The sequence below is a fragment of the Choloepus didactylus genome, chromosome 6 (genome assembly GCF_015220235.1).
Source record: "Choloepus didactylus isolate mChoDid1 chromosome 6, mChoDid1.pri, whole genome shotgun sequence".
Taxonomy (NCBI): domain Eukaryota; kingdom Metazoa; phylum Chordata; class Mammalia; order Pilosa; family Megalonychidae; genus Choloepus; species Choloepus didactylus.
In genome coordinates this window covers 19014279-19037744 of record NC_051312.1, presented here as the reverse complement: position 1 = coordinate 19037744, position 23466 = coordinate 19014279, and the positions used below count along the sequence as shown (strand labels likewise).

At 39.2% G+C, this 23466-nt stretch overlaps 1 protein-coding gene across 1 annotated transcript; it reads right to left on the bottom strand.

The window, feature by feature from the left end:
• Positions 1-125: 125 nt before the first annotated feature.
• LOC119536646 (olfactory receptor 476-like) lies at positions 126-21807 on the bottom strand. Its single transcript, XM_037839484.1, has 3 exons — positions 21240-21807; positions 20899-21167; positions 126-149 (listed from the first exon to the last, which is right to left on the bottom strand). The coding sequence occupies exons 1-3, from the start codon at positions 21805-21807 to the stop codon at positions 126-128; spliced, it is 861 nt and encodes a 286-aa protein (XP_037695412.1).
• Between the last annotated feature and the right edge of the window lie 1659 nt (positions 21808-23466).

The following is a 23466-nucleotide window of genomic DNA, read 5'->3' as shown; positions in this document are numbered from 1 at the left end:
TGAACCTGCATTTGCTGAGCTATTTAACTGCCTGAGTAAAATATTGTGAGTTTTGATTCTGATGTGGGAATTACCTAATTGTCATTGGCATTCTAGTTGTAATAAAGGATATGGAGTAATTTTCCTCAGGAATCTTCATTTCTATTTTCCTGAAGAAAAAGAAACAGAATTCTAAAGTGTCTTTAAACACCAACATTTAAAATATAATTTCATGTGGGCTAATTATTTGTTTCAGCTAAAGATTTATAGTTGTATAGTTGATGTCAGTTTTTGAACAGGTAAAACTTTAGATTATGGAATTGTTCTTATTAATGTGGATGTTTTGAACTCATAGAAGACTGGGAAGATACCTGGTATTCCAATCATTTATTGAAATATGCTGTTTATTTCCCCTCACTTGAGTATTTTTTTTTAACCCTTCACTGTCAACTCAAACTTTAGAGTCAAAGTGAGTGACATAGAAAAGCAATCAGATGCATGTTAGGCAGAAATGAGCATGGAGCTGCTTCAAATAAGGAAAGATGAAGAGATTAAAAATTCCATAGCAGGAAAAAAAAGTTACTTAAAAAGTAACCACTCTTATGCATGTCTTATAGCCTCTTTTTTTGTGACAAAAAATCCAGAAGATGAATCACTTTCCAAAACGTTTTAAGGAAAACAAATTGTGACCAAGGAACCCTATGCCCAATCAAGTTATCATTGATGTGTAATAGCATCAAAAAGAATTTATCAGATTTGTAAAGGCTCCAGAATGATATCATCACAGCCTATGCTGAAAACAATAATGAAAAAATAATCTAGTTTGTTGAGAGATTAATTTAAATGAAGAATTTGATACTGGAAATTCTATGATATAAAAGAAAAGTGGTGAGAATTGAAACAGTAAAATGCAGGTATGTCTAAATGGTTATTTCAAATATTGTTTTCTTGAAAATACATTATATGGAAAAATTTTAAATAATAATCTCAGTCTAAAATCTCAAATTATGTAAAAAATTTAAGAAATAAGGGAAATATGAGAGAGCTAAAATTGTGCTGATTTCCTTAAACTGTATAAGGAATGATTCAATAGAGACTGAATTATGATTTTGATGTGGATAATTGAAGAAAAGTTGTCTTTTTGTATTCTTTTTACTTTTTGTATTCTTTCATATATTCTTTAACAGTTAATGTTAATCACTTGTATAAGTACAAATAGAATAGCTTTTCTAAATAAATAAAGTGAAAACATAAAAGAAGGAAGTCATAGTTCAAAAGAAAAAGCAGCAATAGATAAGGAAGCATATGAAACAAAAGTCTTTTTAAAAATTGTTGTCAGAAGCATGATGGAACACATCAATTAGGACAATAAAAGTAGATGGCTGTAAATCCTCTATTAAAATATAAAGACTTCAGATTGATTTAAGAGGCAAAAAAAATGGCGTTATAGAAAATTTATTTCCCTTTTATTCACTATTTTTCTGAAAGTTCTAAAATATGCTACCAAAAGGATGTTGGATATCTGAATGTCTCTATGAAAACCACAAGGGAGCCAGCTGTGAAGTTGTTAGAAGTAATAAGGAAATTTCTATAGATGGTCTGTTCTGGTTTGCTAATGCAGTCTTTTTGAAAAACACCAGAAATGGATCAGCTTTTATAAAGGGGGTTTATTTGGTTACATAGTTACAGTCTTAAGGCAATAAAGTGTCCAAGGTAAGGCATCAACAATTGGGTACCTTCACTGGAGGATGGCCACTGGCATCCGGAAAACCTCTGTTAGCTGAGAAGGCACGTGGCTGGTGTCTGCTCCAAAGTTCTGGTTTCAAAATGGCTTTCTCCCAGGACATTCCTCTCTAGGCAGAATCTCCTCTTCAAAACGACTCTCTCAATTGCTCTTGGGGCATTTGTCCTCTCTTAGCTTCTCAGGCGCAAAAGACTGCTTTCAAAGGCATGTCCAAAATGTCTCTGTAAGCTGTAGCTCCTCTCTCAGCTCCTGTGCTTTCTTCCAAGTGTCCCTCTTGGCTGTAGCAAGCTCACTCCTTCTGTCTGAGCTTATATAGTGCTCCAGTAAACTAATCAAGGCCCACGCTGAATGGGTGGGGCCATACCTCCATGGAAATTATCCAATCAGAGTTATCACCTACAGTTGGGCAGGTCATATCTCCATGCAAACACTCAAAGAATTACCATCTAATCAACACTAATACATCTGCCCACACAAGATTGCATCAAAGATAATGGCATTTTGGGGGACACGATACATTCAAACTGGCACAGTCAATATTTAAACAATTCTTGCTTAGCCGCCTTGGAACATTAAACAATGTCCTCCTGACCCTCTATAAAACATACTGCCGGGTGTCCATAGCACACTTAACTCTAGTCTAGTAGATGTTACTCCAGTATATCTGAGCATTTTGACCCCCACCAGTTTGTGTCTGCTTCCAACTCTAATAACCCAAGTATTAAATTGTGAAATTTAATAAAATAATGCCCAGCATATTGCACAAAATGTTGTACTGTGAATGTGATAGGAAATTCAATGGAAATCAATTCAAATATTTGGAAATATTTGTAAAAATGAGTTGCAAAAAAATAATTTACTGATAAATTAGTTAAGATGGGTAGAACTACTATATATGTTTGAAGGAAAAATCATAAAAATCTTGGATACATTTAATTTCACAGGTGTCTTTACATTTTCGTTCCATGTTAAAGACACTGATACTTCAAATTATAGACAATAATTTGTGAGTGTGGTTCATGTAAAGAAGACTTTGTTAGCACTAATCATCTGTCCAAATGTCAAATAAAAGGCCTTAGTGCTCCATCAGAAGGTTGGGAATATGAATGTGAATTTATATGTTTTAAGTAAAAATAATATTGTAAAGAACATATACATTTTAAAAATATTTCTCCATGTTAAGGAATTTTCAATTAACTAATGAAAAATCATCCCTAGTTGCTTTGGATAAGAGGGCTTTTACTTTACATAAAACCCAAAACTTTTTCTCTATACCAGCAATAACCAGATAGAAAATTTTATTCCTAATAGCAACATTAATATAAAACATAAAAAATGTAACATGTAGTACATAAGACAAATCAACCACTATAATGTTTTTTCTAGCTGGGAAAACATAATTTTTAAAAGTAAAGTGTCTTCAAAATAATGTGTACACTTGATGCAAATCTGACAAAAATCCCAAGAGGATTTGTACATGTATGTGTGTGTGTGCATGTAATTTTTTATGCAATTTTATTGAGATATATTCACATATCATACAATCATCCAAAGTATATAATAAGTTGTATCATCATATAGCTGTGCATTCATCACCACAATAAATTTTTGAATGTTTTCATTATTCAAAAAAAAAAGAATAAAAATAAACGTAGAAAAGAACACCCAAAACGTCCCATACCCCCCATCCCCTCCTTTTATTCATTTACTTTTTGTCCCCATGTTTCTACTCATTTGTCCATACACTGGATAAAGGGAGTGTGATCCACAAGGTTTTCACACCATTTATAAGCTATATAGTTATACAGTTGTCTTCAAGAATCAAGGCTACTGGATTGCAGTTCAGTGGTTTCAGGTATTTCCTTCTAGCTATTCTAATACACTAAAAACTATAAAGGGATATCTACGTAATGCGTCAGAATAATCTACAGAATGACCTCTCGATTCCATTTGAAATCTCTCAGCCACTGAACTTTATGTTGTTTAATTTCTCTTCCCCTGTTTGGTCAAGGAGGCTTTCTCAATTCCATGATGCTGGGCCCACGCTCATCCCCAGAAGTCATGCTCCATGTTGCCAGGGAGATTTACACCCTTGGGAGTCACGTCCCACATAGTGGGAAGAGCAGGGAATCTACTTGCCAAGTTGGCTTAAAGACAGAGGCCATATCTGAGCAACAAAAGAGGTTCTCTGGGGGTTACACTTAGGCAAAATTGTAAGTGGGCTTAGCCTCTCCTTTGCAGTAACAAGCTTCATGAGGGCAAAGCCCCAAGATCGAGGGTTTGGCCTTCTAAATTGTCCCCAATGCCTGCGAGAATATCAGGAATTCCTCAGGTGAGAAGCTTAATATTTCCATATTTTCCCCTAGTCCCTGAAGAGAGCTTTGCAAATATTTTTTTATTCTCTGTCCAAATTACTCTGGGATGTATTGGGGCTCCACACTAACCTGTACAAACCAACCAGATCTCACTCCCTATTCAAGGTTCCATGTAATTATGGTGTTTGAATAAACTGACCACACAAGTTAAATTATATAGTGTACTACAGAAAATATAAATTTTGCACCAAATAAACATCTCTTCCTTTGGTCTCATACAGAAGTTGAAGTTTTAAAACACGGTCAATATCATCCTTTAACCTTTAGTCTGATTTACCTTAGTCCTAATCAAGTCTATTTCATTCATATTTCTGTGCATGTACTTTTAAAGTGATTCTAAAGGTCATTTGGAAGAGCAACCAAGTGAGATTAAAAAGTTCCTCAATAAAGAACAAAGGTGAGGTTTGCACTAAAAATCAAAATATGTAAATATATGTCAAATCTATAATTTATTACAATTATATCATAAATTAAAAAGAAAAATAGAGAGAGTACAATAAAACAGAAACAGACCTAAGAAAATATAAAAGTTTAATATAGAGTGTTTTAGAATATGCTTTCTATTGTCAAACTGCTTGGGTTCAAAGTAATATTGGATAATTTATATGAAATCTCCACACCTCAATTTCTTTATCTATAACATGGCAATAATTATAAATGTACTTAACTGAATGTGTTTCTGTGATGCTGTAGTCAAAATAAATGAAAGAGACTTAAAACAGTGCCCAGCCCTAAGAAAATCCACTAATAACTTTTAATGTTTCTTCAAATCAACACAATGATACTGGGATAATGGAAAATATTTATTTTGACATTAATTTCCTAACTTAATGAACTTTATTTTGGATGGACAAAAAATATTATATTCTTAGAAAATGAAATCATGAAGGAATTAGAAGACTACAGTGTTTAGGGGCAAAACTATAACCAGAAGTCAGCCAGAGGAGTTAATAGAAGGTAGAGTCTACTCTCTACTCTTTGCTTCTTGAGTTTTGCTCTTTTGATCTATATCCATAACTTTACAACTTAGTTAAGACATTGCACAGACCTACACAGTAAAGACAGATCAAGAACTTGAAAGAAACAAATACCCAACTCTGTCTGACTCTATTCTTATAGAATAAGAAGTTAATCTCCCATGAAGAATAATTTAAAAAAACCTCAGAGAATCACTCCTGCTTCCAAATTGTCTCCCCTAGAGGTACTGACCACTATGAAAGAAATTCTTGATTATCATTATGAGAAAACACACAGGTTTTACTGTTCTGCTATCTGTGTTTTAATCCTGGCTCTGACACATGCCAGCTCCTTGGCCTTGGGAAATTACTTAATAAGTAAACTTACAAACTCAGTTTCCTTAGCCAACACCTTGCAGGGTGTCATGAATGTCAGTAAAAATATACCTCAAGTGCCTTTGGCAGTGCCTGGTTTATAATGGCAGCTCATCTCTTCCTACTCTCTCTAACTCCCTCTAATTCCTTGACTACTCTACCCTTCCTGTTATTTTTAAGACATTTTGCTTCATATTCAGGCCACTTCAATTTCACTAGTGATGACAATCAGGAGGAAAAGCAGAGTCACCATTGCCCCTATGGTTAGAGTTTACCTCATCATCACGTAGGTTCACTGGTACAAGAAGGCTCCGATTTTGTGTGAATGTCAGGACTAGAAGTCATCTTACAGAGATTGTCTTTTCCATCTCCCTCCTTCTGCACAGGAAAAAAATTGAGGTTCTGGGACAATAGGTCCTTCTCTGATTTGGGGGAGAGATGCTAAAGTTGGCTATTCAAAGCAACATCACTTCTTTTACAAGCCCTGAATGTTTGAGTCAGTCTTAAATGAATCTCTGCTTGCCCACTGTTGAAAACAGCCTGGACCTGTCTTGGCAGATGAAGTTGCCTCATTGCTTGTTGTGACCCACAGAGAAAACTCCCTGCTGGCATTAAGATGGGGCCCAGGAAGCGGTCAGGGGAGAAGTAACTGACTTAGAGAATTGGGCTGTCTTTGGTGCAAGAGGGATGGGGTCAAGGCAGTGGTGCCAGGGACACTTTTATTTCCTAATTCATTCTGCTTCTATTTTACCTCTTTTTTTTACTTTGCTCCACATTGCCCTTCCAAAGCTCTGGAGAAAGTTCATGGTAGGAGTCAAGGCTCCATGGGATAAATAGATAGCTGGCCTCTGGAGGAAAATATGGGAGAAGTTATTTGGATTTGGGGGAGACAGTAGGAATGTGAAGTTGTTGCATAATTCCTGCAAAATACAAGAGGTTTTAGGTAGAGCATGGGCTTTGAAATCAGATGGACCTGGCTCCAGCAATTATAAAGTGCACATGATTTTAGATGAGTTAATTTCTTAGAACCTCCATTTCCTCATGTATGAAATAGTCATAGCCTACTCAGAACTGATGTTAGAATTAAGTAAAATATTACTTACAACGTACTTCACAGAATGCCTGACACATATGTTCAAAAATGTTAGATTTAGAGCACAGTCCTGTCTGATTCCCTAGCCTCTGTAATTTCTGTTTCTTCTTGTCTTCTTGTGTATCTACCTTCAGTTTTCTGTCCCAGCATTTCTAGTTCATGGTGACAGAGAAATAAAGAATGGAATTTTGGAAGCATGGTTGAGTGGTTTGGGGAATAGTTTAATTACCTGGTATGTCTGGCCTGTATTGAGATGCATGTGATTTGTCCTTGACTGCCAGGCCTGGGGACAGGAAATGAGGGACTAGCATGGCAGGATGAGGGTCTTAAAAAGGCAGATGCCTCACTGCATTCTCCATGCCCAGGAGGCTTCCTTATGGAGAAGTGTGGTTCTTTAGGGGTGGATCCTGCTATCCTTGTTGTCATGAGATTTGGGGCTTCACTAAAACTTCTCCACTAGATAGAAATAATAAGAGAGAAAAACTAATAAAATAATACAGGCTAGAGAAATTATTCAGTATAAAGGTGACTCATAACAATAGCTAATATGTGCTCAGCATTAATTAAATGCCTGACAAAGGTTTAAGTGCTTTACAGACATTAAGTCTCATTTAGTCCTCACAAACCACCTCATGAGGCAATTCATATGGACACAGTTGACAGATAAAGAGACAAAGATACAGCTTTATTTGACAGAGCTGAGCTTCAGTCCTAGGTTTGGCTGCTTCAAATCCCATGCTCTGGACCTCAAAGCTATACTGCCTACCTAAGGAGGGGGGCGAGGGACCAGGAAGGCAATGACCCTGGACGCGGTTGTACAAACACAAAAACCAAGCTTGATGGAGCTACTGTAGAGGACCCCACAAGGATCTGGGACTAAATTTAAAGAAACTCAAGGATGACCCCATTAGGGGTTATTTCAGTTATCTCTTGCTAGATCAGAAACCTCTCCAAAAGTTAATGTCTTAAAACTACAACAATTTATTATTTCTCACAGTTCTGGGGGTCAGAAATTTAGGCAGGCCTTGGGCTGGGTGGTTCTGCTCTGGGTGGCACAGACTGGAGTAACTCACCCGGCTGCAAGCAGATGGCCACTGGGCTGTCCTAAGAGGTCAAGGAGGCTTTCCTCAAGGTCTGGTGCTCAGCGCCTCTCTACCCGGCCTTTCCATTTGAGAGCTGGGGCTTCTTCACAGCATGGTGGTCTCACGGTAGGCTTCCAAGATAAAGGAGGTAGAAGCTTCCAGTCCTCTTGAAGGCTAGGCTTGGAACTGGCACATTGCAACTTCTAATATTTCCGTTGGTTAAAACAGGTCAAAACTAGAGTTGTCAGACAAAATATATGAATACATTTTTTAGTATAAGTATATCCCCCAAATGCATGGGAGATATGTATACTAAAAATTATTCATTGTTTATCTGCAATTCAAATTTTACTGGGTATCCTGTATTTTTATTTGCTAAATTTGGCAACCCCAGTCACAAAACTAGTCCAGACTCAAGGGGAGGGGAAATGAACTCCCTACCTTGATTGGAAGAGTGGTATGTGCATTCAGAGGAGGAAGGGATTAATGGCACCATCCTTGAAGACTCTACCTTAGGGGTCCATGAGATACTTTCTTAAGTTAGTGGAGACAATAAAGTATAGTGGTTTATCCTGGGAGTTCTAGAGGCTGAGATTGAATCCTGGCTCTGCCACTTGTTAATTGTGTAATTAATTTACCCTTCTGTGCTTCATTTCTGTCATCTCAAAAATGGGAATATGGATAGTTTGTGCTTTATGTTTCTACCCTTTGGCACGCCTCAGAGGATCACATCTACATTGGCCATATTCCTAATACTGTCCTTGCATTGGCAGAGGGGTCAGTTATACCTTGTCACTTTTCTCAATCTTGCCTTGGAAAAAAACCAAGACACACTTGTTTCACATGCACACATTTGAAAATAACCACCCAAACAGACTATTGGTTCAGCTTTACTACTTTCCCAAAGCTTTAATCATGTTGGAACCTTGTAATCTTCCATTAATGTAGCTCAGAGGATAAGACCCCAGGAAGAAAAATAAAAGAAAAATGAATACTTTTTCATGAAGCAAACATTGGGTTAAAGAAATCTGAGGCTGAGAAATGGGGGCTTTTGTAAAGATATGTTAGCAAGATCCTTCTAACCTGTGCTTGTTGTAAAATGAAGCTACCCTTCTGGTTCCTGGAATGATAGGAACAACTTGAGCAGTGATCTCTGCTCTGGAGAAAGAATGAGGAAGCAGTGTGACTACATGCCTGAAATGGATTCTTTTGCCTTCTCCACATTTGTGAGCAGCTTTCTGCCCATCACTGGGCCATCCGTGAACTGGTGTCACTGATCTCTGGTAGATGCCATGTGTTTAGCTTATATATGGGTTGGATTTAACCATGGGGTGGGTAGTCACACTGAGTGAAAACCTTTGGTTAACAAAAATAGACTCCAGGAGTTGGAGGGTGGGTTTCTCAAGCAGAACCCATCTGTGGGGACTTCCGTGCTGGGGCTGCAAGGGCCAGGATGCACATTTGGGCTGAACGTCTGAGTGTGACTTGGGAAGTCATAAGAAGAAGGGTCATAAAGGCAGAGTCAGAATGGGAGCGCCCTGAGAAATCTCAAAGGATCCCAGCCCATTGCATAGACTCCAGAGTCCTTCTCTGGTTTTCCTTCCTGTGTTGGTCTTCCTCGGGCACATTTCGGGAGCCCTCCAGTCTTGTTCACAGCATATGTTTGCTGGCATTCTAAGTGTAAGTAGAGTGATTTGAGTCATTTTTATAAAGAATTTCAATTTTGAGCTTAAAAGCCACAACTGAGTAGAACCACATACTATGCTGTTTGATGCAATAATAACACCTGAGAGAAGCCAAACTGAGGTTACGTCTCAGATGTATTGTTCATCTGGCAACACTTCACAGATTTGTGAACATAGAGCTTTCTGGGTAAAAATGACTGAAGGGCTGCCCTTGAAACCTCACCTCTCAGAATGATGGCACCCATCCTACTTCCTAGGCAAGAGTAGGGCTGCAGTCTGAGATTGACTGGCATCCCCGCCATTGAGCAAATCCATCGTCACAGAGCTCATCCACACACTTACTGCCTGTGAGCCATCTAACTCTCTTCCTTGGGTCTCAGGCCCTAGAGAGGGTGGGGATGATAATTGGGTCTGTGAGGAAGATCAGCACCCGGTATCCTGATCTGAGGAGGAGTGGTTACCACTTCCCGGCAGGGTCCAGGAATCTTATGGAGGGTATCTGCCCCTCCCTGTGATGCTGGTTGCCTCTGGCCAGCTACAGATGGGGGTGTTCTCAAATCGTTTCTCCTAGGGAAGGCCCAATTTCGTATATATTTGATTCCTTCCACCCAGTGCTCCTTATTTCACACATGGGCCAATGGGGACTAACATACATCTGGTTACTCCAGGATACAGCTGGGAGGTGATAAGTGGTGGCCCCAATTTGTCCCTGGAAGTGATGCCTGGAGAGGCATCCATGTTACTGAGTGACAACTGTCAGCCACTGGAGAGCCTGGATTTTACACTAAAGATCCCAATGCAAGGGCTGATTCTTCACTTTCCTAAGATATCTTTCCCCAAGGACTTTTAGAGTTAGTTTAATTGCGTTTGAGACCCTTAAGAACTAGATTAACACCCAGGAAATTTAAAGTGATTTACTCTCCCTTCAATTTACAAATGTGAAATTTTAGGGGACGTATCTCTATTCCACATAGGAAATAGACCTGAGACCCAGCAAGATTAACTCATTTTATTCCAAAGACAGAGCAAGTCACTGGCAACAATAATCATTAATTCAAAGTTGAGTGTTTTCCAGAACTGTGGCCTGTTGTAGGCCAGTTCTTTGGCTGCCTGGCCATGACCACCAACTGATATTCCTGTGAGCACCTGCAGCTAGATCTACCCTTTCCACTTCCCTTTGTCCCTACTTCTACCCAATGTAAAGTTCTACATATGTAGGTAGTGGGTGTGCTCTGGGTTGTCTTAAGACATAGTGTAAATGAAAATTTATTTTGAATGCTCTTGAGAGAGAGAGAACACTTTGACTTAATTTCAAGCTGACATGCCAATGATTCCTATTATGTTTGGTGTCAGAATTTTTTAGGTAAAGGGAGAGAGAAAGAGAGGACAGAACTCCATTTGGGAGGGAAAGGGGGCAGGAGCAGTGCGTATGGGGCCAAAGGATTTACGTGTCTTGTCTCTCTGGGCAAAATTAGCCATGTCATCAGCTGCTTCTGCACTCAGTCCTCTGTCTAGTCTCCATTTCTCTTAGGTCCCTCATACATCTATTTCTGGGAAGCCTATTTACTTATCTTAGTCTGTGGAGTGACCTGTGTGCAGAAGTTGGTGAGTTGAGGAAGCAGAGTCTGAGTTTACCAGGGCAATAAAGGAGGGTTTTGGCACCCTTTCTCTGCTCCTTGGCCCACTGTCTCCTTTGGTCCTAAAGGAAATTAGTATTCAAAAGAATATTATTCAACAGGGATCCAAGATAGCAGATTAGGAGGGACAAAGCAAAATTCTCTTCCACGAAAGACACTACTAGATATAGGACAGAAAGCACTCCAGAACAGCAGTTCCGGGGTGCCACTGGCTGGAAAGGGACTTCTACACCCATGGTGAGTGTGTACTTGGAGAAACTGAGATGGGTGACTGTTTGGCCTGGAATGCTGTTGGGGTATGGGTGGCTGGAGACAGTGGATGGTGTGGAGAGCAGTAGCCTTCCATGCCCCATACCTGGCGTGGGTGATAACCCTTCACAGACCTATGGCCAAGAGCACTTGTGTAGGGCCTGGAGGTTGGAGCAGGCAGACCAGCATGGCCTGTGCAGCTGGATGGGAGGCAACCTTTCATAGCCCCGCAGCCAAGAGCTTCCTTGAGGGAATTTGGGATTTGGTGGGCTTGTGATGGCATCAACTCTTTCTCCATGGAAGCCCATGGTGTGCACAGCCTAGAGGCAAGGGTGCCACATGGACATGCCAGGAGCCCTCCCCAAATCCCAGGGACTCATGGGCCCATGGCAGAGAGGGATGGTGAGGCATTTGAGTTGAAAGTGAGATGTGCAGCTCTGCAGCCCCAGAGTGTTCCACCCATAGTCCAGGAACACCAGTACCACTGTGTCCTGGAGTGGATACCCTGCCAAACTGCACAAGGCATGCCCCCCACCCACAGGGCTGGCAGTACCCAGTGCACATGGAAAATTGGTGCACTGATTGACCCGCCGCATGGTTTGGACACCCACTCAGTGAATAGAAGAAGTTGGGGAGAACTGGCTTGAGCATATAGGTGGCTCAGGAGCACCATCTGCTGGTAGGTCAGGGAAAGTTCACTCCACCCAGCTGTAGCTCTGCCAAGTTATAGATAAATGATGAAAATAACCCTGCATATCCTAAAATAACCCTATAAGATAAGCAAATGCCAAGAGGCCAAAAACAACAGAAAATTTTAAGGCATATGAAGAAACCAGAAGATATGGATAACTCAATATCCAAATTAAAAAGCCAGAGGAGACACAGAACTTAGGGCAATTAATCAAGGAAATACACACAAACATCAACATCATGGCTCAGGATATAAAGGACATGAAGAAAACCCTAGAAAAGCATAAAGAATAATTTACAAGAGTAAATAAAAAATAATGGATCTTATGGAAATAAAAGATACTGTTGATCAAATTAAAAATATTCTTGAGACACATAACACCAGATCTGAAGAGGTAGAGGAATGTATTAGTGGACTCGAAGATACAGTGATGGAAAGTGAAAGTACAAAAGAATGAATGGTGAAAAAAATTGAAAAATTTGAAAAGGATCTTAGGGAAATGATGGACAACATGAAGTACACAAATACAAGAATCACTGGTGTTCCAGAAGATGAAGAGTAGAGTAAAGGGCTAGGAAGAGTATTCAAAGACATTGTTGGGGAGAACTCTGCAACCCTTTTAAACAACATCTATTAGGAGTTCATTGGGCAAAGCAAAGATGCCCAATGAACTCCTAATAGAATAAATCCAAATAAAACACTCTGAGACATATTCTGTTCAGATTATCAAATGTTGAAGAGAAGGAGAAAGTTCTGAAAGCAGCAAGAGAGAAGCAATTCATCACATACAAGGGAAAAACACAAGACTAGTACTGACTACTCAGTGGGCACCAGGAGGTGAGAAGGTAGTGGTATGACGTATTTAAAATTCTGAAAGAGAAAAATTGCCAGCTAAGAATTCTTTATCAAGCAAAGCTCCCTTCAAAATTGAGTGAGAACTTAAAATTTTCACAAACAAATGTTGAGAGAATTTGTTAACAAGAGACCTGCCCTACAAGAAATACTAAGGGAAACTCTACCAGCTGAGAAAGAAAGAAAGGAGAGGGAACTCTGGAGAAGGGCACAGAACTGAAGAGGGTTAGTAAAGGTATCTTAAAGGAAACAAAGAAAGAGAGAGAGGGGGAAACATACATCTGAGAAATAAAAACCAAAGGATAAGATGGCTGATTCAAGAAATATCTTCACAGTAATAACATTGAATGTGAATGAATAAACTCCCCAGTTAAAAGATATAGATTGGCAGAATGGATTAAAAAATATGAACCATCAATATGTTGTTTATAAGAGACTCATCTTAGATCCAGTGAAGCAAAGAAATTGAAGGTGAAAGGATGGAAAAAAATATTCCATGCAAGCTGCAGTCAAAAGAAAGCAGGGGTAGCAATAGTAATTTCAGATAAAATAGACTTTAAATGCAAGGATGTCATAAGAGATAAAGAAGGACACTATATACTAATGAAAGGAAAATTCACCAAGAAGAAATAACAATCATAAATGTTTATGCACCCAATAAAGTACTCCAAAGTACATGAGACAACCATTGGCAAAACTGAAGGAAGCAATAGATGTTCCCACAATAATTGTGGGAGACTTCAATACAGCACTCTCTCCTATAGATAGATCAACCAGACAGAGGACCAATAAGGAAATTCAGAACCTAAACAATGTGATAAATGAATTAGACTTAATAGACATATATAAAGTATTACATCCCAAATTACCAGGATATACATTCTTCTCTGGTGTTTATGGAACTTTGTCCAAGATAGATCATATGCTGGGACATAAAACAAACCTCTGTAAACTTAAAAATATTGAAGTTATTCAAAACACAGTCTCTGACCACAGTGGAATGCAACCAGAAGTCAGTAACCATCACAGATCTATAACATTCACTAATACCTGGAGATTAAACAACACAGTCCTAAACAATCAGTGGGTGAAAGAAGAAATTGCAAGAGAAATTGCTAAAAACTTAGAGATGAATGAAAATAAGGACACAACGTATCAAAATTTATGGGATGCAGTGAAGGTGGTATTGAGAGGTAAATTAATAGCTCTAAATGTATACATTAATAAGGAAGAGCTAAAATTAAAGAACTCATGGAACAACTGAAGAAGCTAGAAAATGAACAGCAAACTAATCCTAAACCAAGTAGGAGAAAATAAATAACAAGGATTAAAGCAGAAATAAATGATATGGAGAACATAAAAAAAATAGAATAAATAAAACCAAAAGTTAGTTCTTTGAGAAGTTCACCAAGATTGACAAACCTTTAGCTAGACTGACAAAGTGAAAAATAGAGAAGACCTAAATAAACTAAATAATAAACAAGAGGGGGCACATTACTGCAGATCCTGAAGAAATTTAAAAAAATCATAAGAGGATACTATGAACAACTGTATTCTAACAAACTAGAGAATTCAGAGGAATTAGATAATTTCCTGGAAACACATGAAGAACCTGGACTGACCCAAGAAGAAATAGAAGACCTCAACAAACCAATCACAAGCAAAGAGATCCAATCCATCATCAGAAAGCTTCCTACAAAAAAATGTCCAGGGCTAGACAGCTGCACAGGGGAATTGTATCATGCTTTCCAAAAAGAACTGACACCATTCCTACTTAAACTCTTTCAAAAAATTGAAGAAAATGGAACACTACCCAACTCATTTTATGAAGCTAACATAACTCTAATACCAAAACCAGATAAAGATGCTAAAAGAAATGAAAACTAACAAGCCAATCTCAACTATGAATGTAGATGCAAAAATTCTCAACAAAATACTTGCAAATTGAATCCAAAGACAGATTTTAAAAAATCATACACTATGACCAAGTGGGGTTCATCTCAGGCATGCAAGGGTAGGTCAACATAAGAAAATCAATCAATGAATACAACACTTAACAAATCAGAAGGGAAAAATCAAATGATCGTCTCGATAGAAGCTGAAAAAGCATTTGACAAAATTCAGCTTTTTTTTTTTTTTTTTTAATAAAAACACTTCAAAAGGCAGGAATTGAAGGGAGATGCAAATCAAGACCACAATGAGATATCATCTCACGCCAATAAGAATGGTTGCCATTAAGTGAACAGGAACATTTTTCAAGGGCATATTTGAAAAAACCACAGCTAGCATAGTACTTAATCATGAGAGACTGGAAGTTTTCCCTCTAAGATTAGGAATGAGACAAGGATGCCTGCTATCACCACTATTATTCAACATTGTACTAGAATCTCGAGCCAGAGCATTCTGGAAAGACAAAGAAATAAAAGGAATCCAGAATGGAAAAGAAGAAGTTGAACTGCCATTATTTGCAGATGACAGGATCTTACATTTGGAAAACCCTGAGAAATTGATGATACAGGTACTTGAGCTAATAAATTCAGCAAAGTGTTGGGATACAAGATTAATTCAAATAAGTCAATAATATTCCTATGTACTAGAAATCACCTAACTGAAGAGACACTCAAGAAAAAGATTTCATTCTCAATAGCAACTAAAAAAATCAAGTACCTAGGAATAATCTTAATGAAGAATGTAAAAGACCTCTACACAGAAAATTACATAACTTTACTAAAAGAAATAAAAGGGGACCTAAAGAGATGGAAAGATATTCCATGTTCATGGATAGGCAGGCTAAATGTTGTTAAAATGTCAATCCTACCCAAACTGATCTACAGATTCAATGCAATTCCAATCAAAATTCCAACAACCTACTTTGCAGATTTGGAAAAGCTAGTCATCAAATTTATTTGGAACAGAAATATGCCTTGAATAGCTAAAAACATTCTAAAAAAGAAAAACGTAGTGTGAGGACTTAAAATCCCTGACTTTGAACCTTACTATAGAGCCACAGTTGTCAAAACAGCATGGTATTGGCACAAAGATAGTCATATTGATCAATGGAATCAAATGGAGAATTCATAAATAAGCCCCCAGATTTATGATTTGCTGATTTTTGATAAGGCCCCTGTGCCTGTTTGAATGTATTATGTCCCCCAGAAAAAGCCGTATTCTTTGATGCAATCTTCTGTGGCAGACATATTAGTGGGGATTAAGTTGTAATGTTTGGATTAGGTTGTTTCCATGGAAATGCACCCCACCCAACTGTGGGTGATAACTCTGATGAGATAATTTCCATGGAGGCGTGGCCCCACGCATTCAGCATGGGCCTTGATTACTGCAGCACTGTATAAGCTCAGGCAGAAGGAGTGAGCTTGCTACAGCCAAGAGGGACGCTTTGAAGAAAGCAAGGACCTGCAGATGAGAGACAGTTTGAAGACAGCTGTTGAAAGCAGACTCTTGCTCTGGAGAAGCCAAGAGAGGACAAATGCCCCAAGAGCAATTGAGAGTGACTTTTGAAAAGGAGCTGTGGCCTGGGAGAAAGACACTTTGAAACCAGAACTTGGAGCAGACGCCAGCCACGTGCCTTCCCAGCTAACAGAGGTTTTCTGGACACCATTGGCCATCCTCCAGTGAACGTACCTGATTGTTGATGTATTACCTTGGACACTTTATGGCCTTAAGACTGTAACTGTGTAACCAAATAAGCCCCCTTTATAAAAGCCAATCCATTTCTGGTGTTTTGCATTCCAGCAGCATTAGCAAACTAGAACAGCCCCCAAATCCAGTGAACTGGGATAGAACAGTCTCTTCAACAAATGGGGCTGGGAGAACTGTATATCCATATCTAAAAGAATGAAAGAGGACCCCTGCTTCACACCCTATACAAAAATTAACTCAAAGTTTATCAAAGACCTCAATACAACAGACAGTACCATAAAACTCCTTGAAGATCATATCGGGAAACATCTTTAAGACCTAGTATTAGCAGGTCACTTCTTAGACCTTACACCCAAAGCACAAACAAGAAAGAAAAAATAGATAAACTGGAACTCTTCAAAATCAAAAGCTTCTGTTGAAAAGGTAAAGAGGCAGCCAACTCAATGGGAGAAAACATTTGGAAACCATGTATCTGATAAGAGACTACTACCTTGCAGATAGAAAGAAATCCTGCGACTCAATGACAATAGTACAAACAGACCAATTATAAAATGGGCAAAAGATATGAAAGGACATTTCTCTGAAGATGAACTACAAGTGGCTAAAAAAATACATGAAGAAATGTTCTGCTTCACTAGCTATTAGGGGAATGCAAATCAAGACTACAATCAGGTATCATCTCTCACCAATAAGAATGGCTGCCATTAAACAATCAGGAAACTACATATGCTGGAGAGGATGTAAAGAAATTGGAACTCTTATTCATTGCTAGTGGGAATGTATAATAGTGCAGCCACTCTGGAAGATAGTTTGGTGGTTCCTCAGAAAACTAGAGATCGAGTTACCCTATGATCCAGCAATTTCACTTCTCGGTGTATACCCAGAAGATCTGAAAGCAGTGACATGAACAGATGTTTGCACACCAATGTTCATAGCAGCATTGTTCACAATTTTAGAGATGGAAACAATCCAAATGTCTTTCAACAGATGAGTGGATAAAATAAAATGTGGTATATACACATGATAGAAAACTACACGGCAGTAAGAAGGAACAAGGTTGTGAAATATATGACAACATGGATGAATCTTGAAGATACAATGCTGAGTGAAATAAGCCAGACACAAAAAGAGAGATCTTGTATGTTAGCAACTAAGGTGAACTCCATTACAAATGTAAAATAAATGTCTTATAATGTAGAATATAGGGGACCTAGAGATAGACAGAAGTTAATGGAGGGGGAATGATAATCTAATATATCCAGATATGATAATGAGGTTGATCTTAATAATATGGGAATGGACAGGTGTGACTATGGTTTGTTAATAAGATTATAAGTATCAATGATGTATTGAAGGTGAACATGTTCGTAAATGGTTGTTTAAAGGCATGTAACCACAAAGTAGCACCACAAACCTAAATAAGTGTTAACATGATATATTTTTATGGTATAACACTGGTGCAGAGGGTTAACAAAAGAGTTGTATGGAAAAACTACCAATTACATGTTAAAGACTATATTTAATAGGAATATCTTACCAATTCTACACTAATACTAAGGATGAATAACTAGCAGCTGATAAGAGCTCTGGAATGTATTGTATTATGATAAATATTAGAAGTTGAGAGTGACGATGATTGTACAACTAAGTGAAGATAATGTAAGGAACTGACCATTTGTCTTGCAATAGAATATATATTATGTGAAGTTAGGAATCCACTAATTAATAAATCAAGCCCTTGACTTGAGAATTGCTCTTGTGAAACTTAAGGTTATAAATAGGGGGTTGAGCCCTCCTGTAATTACATCTAAGAGGCACCTCCAGGGAACCTCTTTTGTTGCTCATATGTAGCCCATTCTCTCTCTAGGCCCAACTTGGCAAATAAATTCATTAACTTCCCTTCCTCCACCCCTCATGAGGGACATGACTCTCAAGGGAATGAATCTCCCTGGTGATGTGGGACATGACTCCCAGGAGTGAGCCTAGCCCTGGCAGTGAGGGATTGAAAACACCTACTTGACCTAAAGTGGGAGAAAAGGAAGGTAGCAAGCTGAAGTCACAGTGGCTGAGAGATCCCAAATAGAGTTGAGAGGCTATCCTGGAAGTTTCTCTTCTGCAAGCTCCAGCTAGACATCCCAAAAGTAGTCCCCAAATACTTAGGTCTCTACCTGAGATTCTATAAAAGTTTCACTCAGTAAGTTTTATCTTTCAGAAACTTAAATCCACTGAAGTGTTCTTATACCAGACAAGTCCTAAAACAGAGGCAACAGCCTCTTTAAGATGAACAATTAGATGCAGCCCCCTTCTGCATACTTTTGACACCCCCCTTTAATATGAACAAGTTATGGTGCTCACTACCTAGACACCCTTGAAGATGAAGAGGTTAGGGGAGAGGAAGGGGTAGCAACAAACAAGATAATCTTTAACAAAGGTATATGAATACTGAAACTTTATATACTTTTATATATATATATTTTTGGATACTGGGGTGTTGGAAGGGCTGGAAGGAGGTAAATGATATGGTGGAATTGTAGCCTATAGCATCCTTTGTGATTTGCTGTTTAGCTGCTCATTGAATTGTGCCTTGAAGATCTTCACCTTTCTGTATATACCTTGTATTGCATAATAGGGAAGGGACTGAGATTGTGGAACTGTAACCCATAACAGTTTTTGAAATTACCTAAATATCTGCTTGTTGAGCTGTACATCAAGAGTGACACCTTTCTGTATGTATGTACGTTATATTTTACAATAATGGAAATAGCTGAAGATGTGGAACTGTGACCCATGACGTTCTTTGAAATTTGCTCTCTTGCAGCTCATGAAATCATACTTTGAGATTTATCATGTTATGTATGCATGTTAAAGTTCACAAAAAAGAATATTATTCAAAGGAAAGGGCTCTGTTATGGCTTATTTTCATGAAACGATTTCAGCCCCTGAACTCATGAGTCTGGGTTGGAGTCTTGGGTCGTGTTGGATTAGGAGACTGAGTGGAACTGGATTTATTTAGTATGTTAAGAAAAATTACCTCAAACCTTTAAATAAGGCCAGGACATGACTGTATACAATTTCAGTGTTATCCTGAAGAATTGATTAACAGGTCCAACCAAGGTTGATTTGATTTTCTAAGAAAATGTTTTCTTACTTTGCTATCCATGAGGAATGAAGAGCTCAGACATACGAACTTGGAGGTTTTGTCTGGTAGGGTTGCAGTTGCTTCTTTGTATTATTCATTGGGCTCAAGCCCAGTGGTGAAGACTCAGTCTCCCTTTTTTCCTCCTCACTAGGACCTACAAATGTCAGATTTGGTTTTTCCCTCTTTCCCATTTATTCCATCCACATTCCTAACCACATGCCTTTTACTCTTCCTGGCTGATTCATAAACTGAAGTAATTCTGTGGATTTAGAAGGTCATAGCTAGAGGTAGGTAGGTAAAACACAAGCAATTTACACCCCCACCTCTGCTGCTTCAGATTCCCCAGAGAGACTGGGAGCGATTCAGCGAAATGGAATGGGATTCAAGCCAATTTTATTTGAATCCCAAAAAGATGCGGAACTTCAGTTGACATCTTGGTTTCACAGTAAATTCCTAAATTCCTTCTCCTTTTTCCTTCATAAATTAGTAAGATTGACTTCTTTTACAATAATGTTTTGTCTATAGACAAAAAGGTAAATTGATTTTGATTGAAATAGTTATATGGCCTTTTATGTAAAAATGGCAGCTCATCATTGCTGTACACAACTTTTGGGTCCCTAGCTAATTATAGTACAGATTTCTGTACTGGGGACTCCATTGTCTCCCATGAAGTCAAGTAATTACTGCCTCTTTCTACTACTCAAACACCACGTGGGCTGTTTCTCCAATGTCATGTATTTGGAAGAGCAATATTCCCTATAGAACCTTGTAGGGAAGGCTGCACTGGTTGAAATATGTCATTTTTACTGTTCACCATTAATCATTCTTTTTATTTTGGGGACATTTCAAGAAAAGAAGAAGGTAGAATACAACTCTAACTTCTGAAGTAAAAGGAGGGCCTAATTCCATCTCCCAAGGCTCTGTAAAGCTAGAAGGGTGGATGTAGGGTACCACTGGATATGATACCCATGCTGAATATAAGATATCAGTGGCTAAAGGGTATCTGTGCTGCCAAACAGATGGATGTTCCTGCTTAGGACTTGAACTTCAGAGAGTGATGAAAATGTATAGGATTGATTGGTTAGAGATCAACAGATGCAATTGATTGTGGTGTGTTGGCTAGTATAGGGGTGGCTTTGTCCAGCAGCAGAGCAGAGGTGAATGTTCAGAGGCAGTGGTGCTAGCTGTAGCAATGGAGAATGTCCAAAGGTGATGCCCCCAGTGGTAGCAGACTGCATAGACCATTCTAGTAGCAGGGTTTTAGCTATGCCTTGCCTCTCTTGATTCCTGTCCCAGCTGGGTTCTCTAGGCTTCTCTTCTATTTTATAAGCTATCAGATAGTTTTTGAACAAATTCCTTTTCTGTTTAGGTTAAGAGCCCTAACTTGTACAGCAGCCTTGACATCTTTATTCCTTAGGCTATAGACCAGGGGATTCAGCATGGGGATCACAATGGTGTAGAACACAGAGAGGATCTTGTTATAGGCTGAGGCACTTTCAGGGTTGGGTTGGACATACACAAGGAACACAGATCCATAGAAGAGGAAGAGGACAGTGAGGTGGGAGGCACAGGTGGAGAAAGCCTTGCGCTGGGCTTCTAGGGACTTCATCCTACAGATTGTGACCAGGATGTAGGCGTAAGAGACCAAGATGACTGAGACAGTGGAGACAGTGACCAAGGCAGAAAAGAAGAGCAGGATGACATTGGCCATGGTGGTGTCCGAGCAGGCCAGTTGGAGCACAGGGGGGATGTCACAGAAGTAGTGATCGATGGTGTTGGGGCCACAGAAGGGCAAACTGAAGGCATTCCCTGTCTGTACGGCTGAAATGAACACACTCCCAGCATAGGTGACCACCACCAGTTGTACACACAAGCTCTTGGACATGATGGTGTGGTAGAGGAGAGGATGGCAGATGGCCACATATCGGTCATAGGCCATGATGGCTAGGAGTAGACACTCTCCTGTGCCGTGGATACACATGAGAGCCATCTGGACCACGCAGCCTGCAAAGGAGATGGACTGGTCAGTGGAGAGAAAGCTGATCAGTAGCTGGGAGGTGAACACGGAGGAATTGCAGATGTCAAGGAAGGAGAGTGCACTCAGGAGGAAGTACATGGGGGTGTGGAGGGCGGAGCTGGTGCGGATCAGATCTATCATGCCTAGGTTTCCCACCAGAGTCATGGAGTAGATCAGCAGGAAGATAGCGAAGAGGAGTTGTTTTTGGTCTGCCTGGTCTGTGAGGCCCAGCAGGATGAACCTTGTCACTGTGGTGTGGTTCTGCCCCAATGCCATCCCACTGGAGTGTTTTCCACATGACAATGAAGAGAGGAGAAACAGGAATGTTAAACTCTAGCCAAAGAGGCAGCCTTTAATGTACTCTACAACTCAAGAGCCACGACTCTCTCTGAGTGGCAAACTGCACCCCAAATCCCACATCAATTTCATCATGTCATGCCCATGCTTAAAACACTGTAAGGGTTCCCTTTCTCCCTTAGGATAACATCTAAATTCTTTAGCGTCCCAAATGTCCTCTACGGCACACCTCTATGCAATTCTGCTCCCAGTTTACTCTCTAGCAATTCTGAATAACTTACAGTCCTATGAAGGCACTATGTGCCAATGTCTATGCCTTTCTGTATTCTATATTTTCTGCTTGGAATGTCCTTTGGTCTCTCTGAGCTCAACTTGGAACACTGTCTCTTAATTCTTTCGTCTTTGAATTAATGACTCTATATTTTAATAGTTAAAAAATGCCTACTCACTCATCTTTCCTATTAGATTTTCTTATACCTAATAGGAGGAGAGTTACTTAACATTGCAATAATTTGTGCCCTAGTTCTAGCATAGTGCCTGGTGTCAATCAATGAATAATAGTTACCAATTAGATAAGAAAGGCTTCCTCACTTAGATGATGGCAACCCAATCCTTTTAGTTGTTTAGGCAAAAAAAATGTTTTATCCATTTTGGACTCTTTTTTCTCCCACTCCTTATCCAATCTGTCAGCAAAACATGTTGGCTATCCCTTCAAAACATATACTGACTTCCCACACTGTCCAAGACACCATCATATATTGCTTGAATTATTGCCATTCTCTTAACTGGTGTCCTGTTTCTATTGTCAGCAGAGCAGACAGAGTGATTTTCTCAACACAGAAAGGAAAACCAAAATCTTCCCAATGGCCCACAAAGCCCTATTCTACTAGAAGTAGCCTTGTTATTTTCTTTTCCCTTTCTGTCCTCTTTTCTACTCTTCTCACCCTTGCTTACTCTGCTCTAGCCACACTTTCTTCCTTGCTCTTCTTTGGACATGCCAGGCATGATTCTGGACCTTTGCACTAACTGTTCCCTCTACTTGGAACACTCTTGCTCCATTTAGCTACATGGCTCTTCCCTCATCTCCTTCAAGTCTCAGCTCAGATATCTTTTGTTACTGAAGCCCTCCTAACCAGAGCCTCTCAACTCTGAACACACAGCATTTGAAGTTCCCCCAACAAAGACACAGAGACAATGTTACTCTGATCCCAGTTCCAAGAATTAACTCTTCTGGGGTCTTATCAAGAGGGTACTTAAAAAATGTTTGTTCATTGAATCAATTGCATTTAATGTTTGGGTGGCTGAGGCTCAGAAAGAGGAATAAGGAGATTATCTTTTGCTCTTTTTGAATGGGAGATATATTTGTATGGATCAAAATTCAGAAGTGGATGCAGAGAAAAGTAAGTCTGTCTACTTCCCATCCTGATTCCCCAGCCTTCTAGCTCTTTTCCTCAGAAGTTACCAGTTTTTTATGTATCTTTCCATAGCTAGTCTTTGCTTTTATAAACAGTGTGCGTATATAGAGTCTCCTCTTCCCTTTAAAAGATGCAAACGGTAACAAGCCATGAAGGTTGTTCTGCACCTTGCTATCTTTTATTTAACAATATATCTTGGGGATCATTCCATGCCAATAATTAA

Excerpts from the sequence above, each read along its gene's own strand:
- LOC119536646 (XM_037839484.1), bottom strand. The coding sequence starts at position 21,807 with ATGGCATTGGGGCAGAACCACACCACAGTGACAAGGTTCATCCTGCTG. Across the intron at positions 21,168-21,239 it reads CCCTGTGCTCCAACTGGCCT|TCATCTTGGTCTCTTACGCC; the intron begins GCTCGGACACCA and ends CCACTGTCTCAG. Across the intron at positions 150-20,898 it reads ATGTCAAGGCTGCTGTACAA|GAAAATAGAAATGAAGATTC; the intron begins GTTAGGGCTCTT and ends CTTTTTCTTCAG.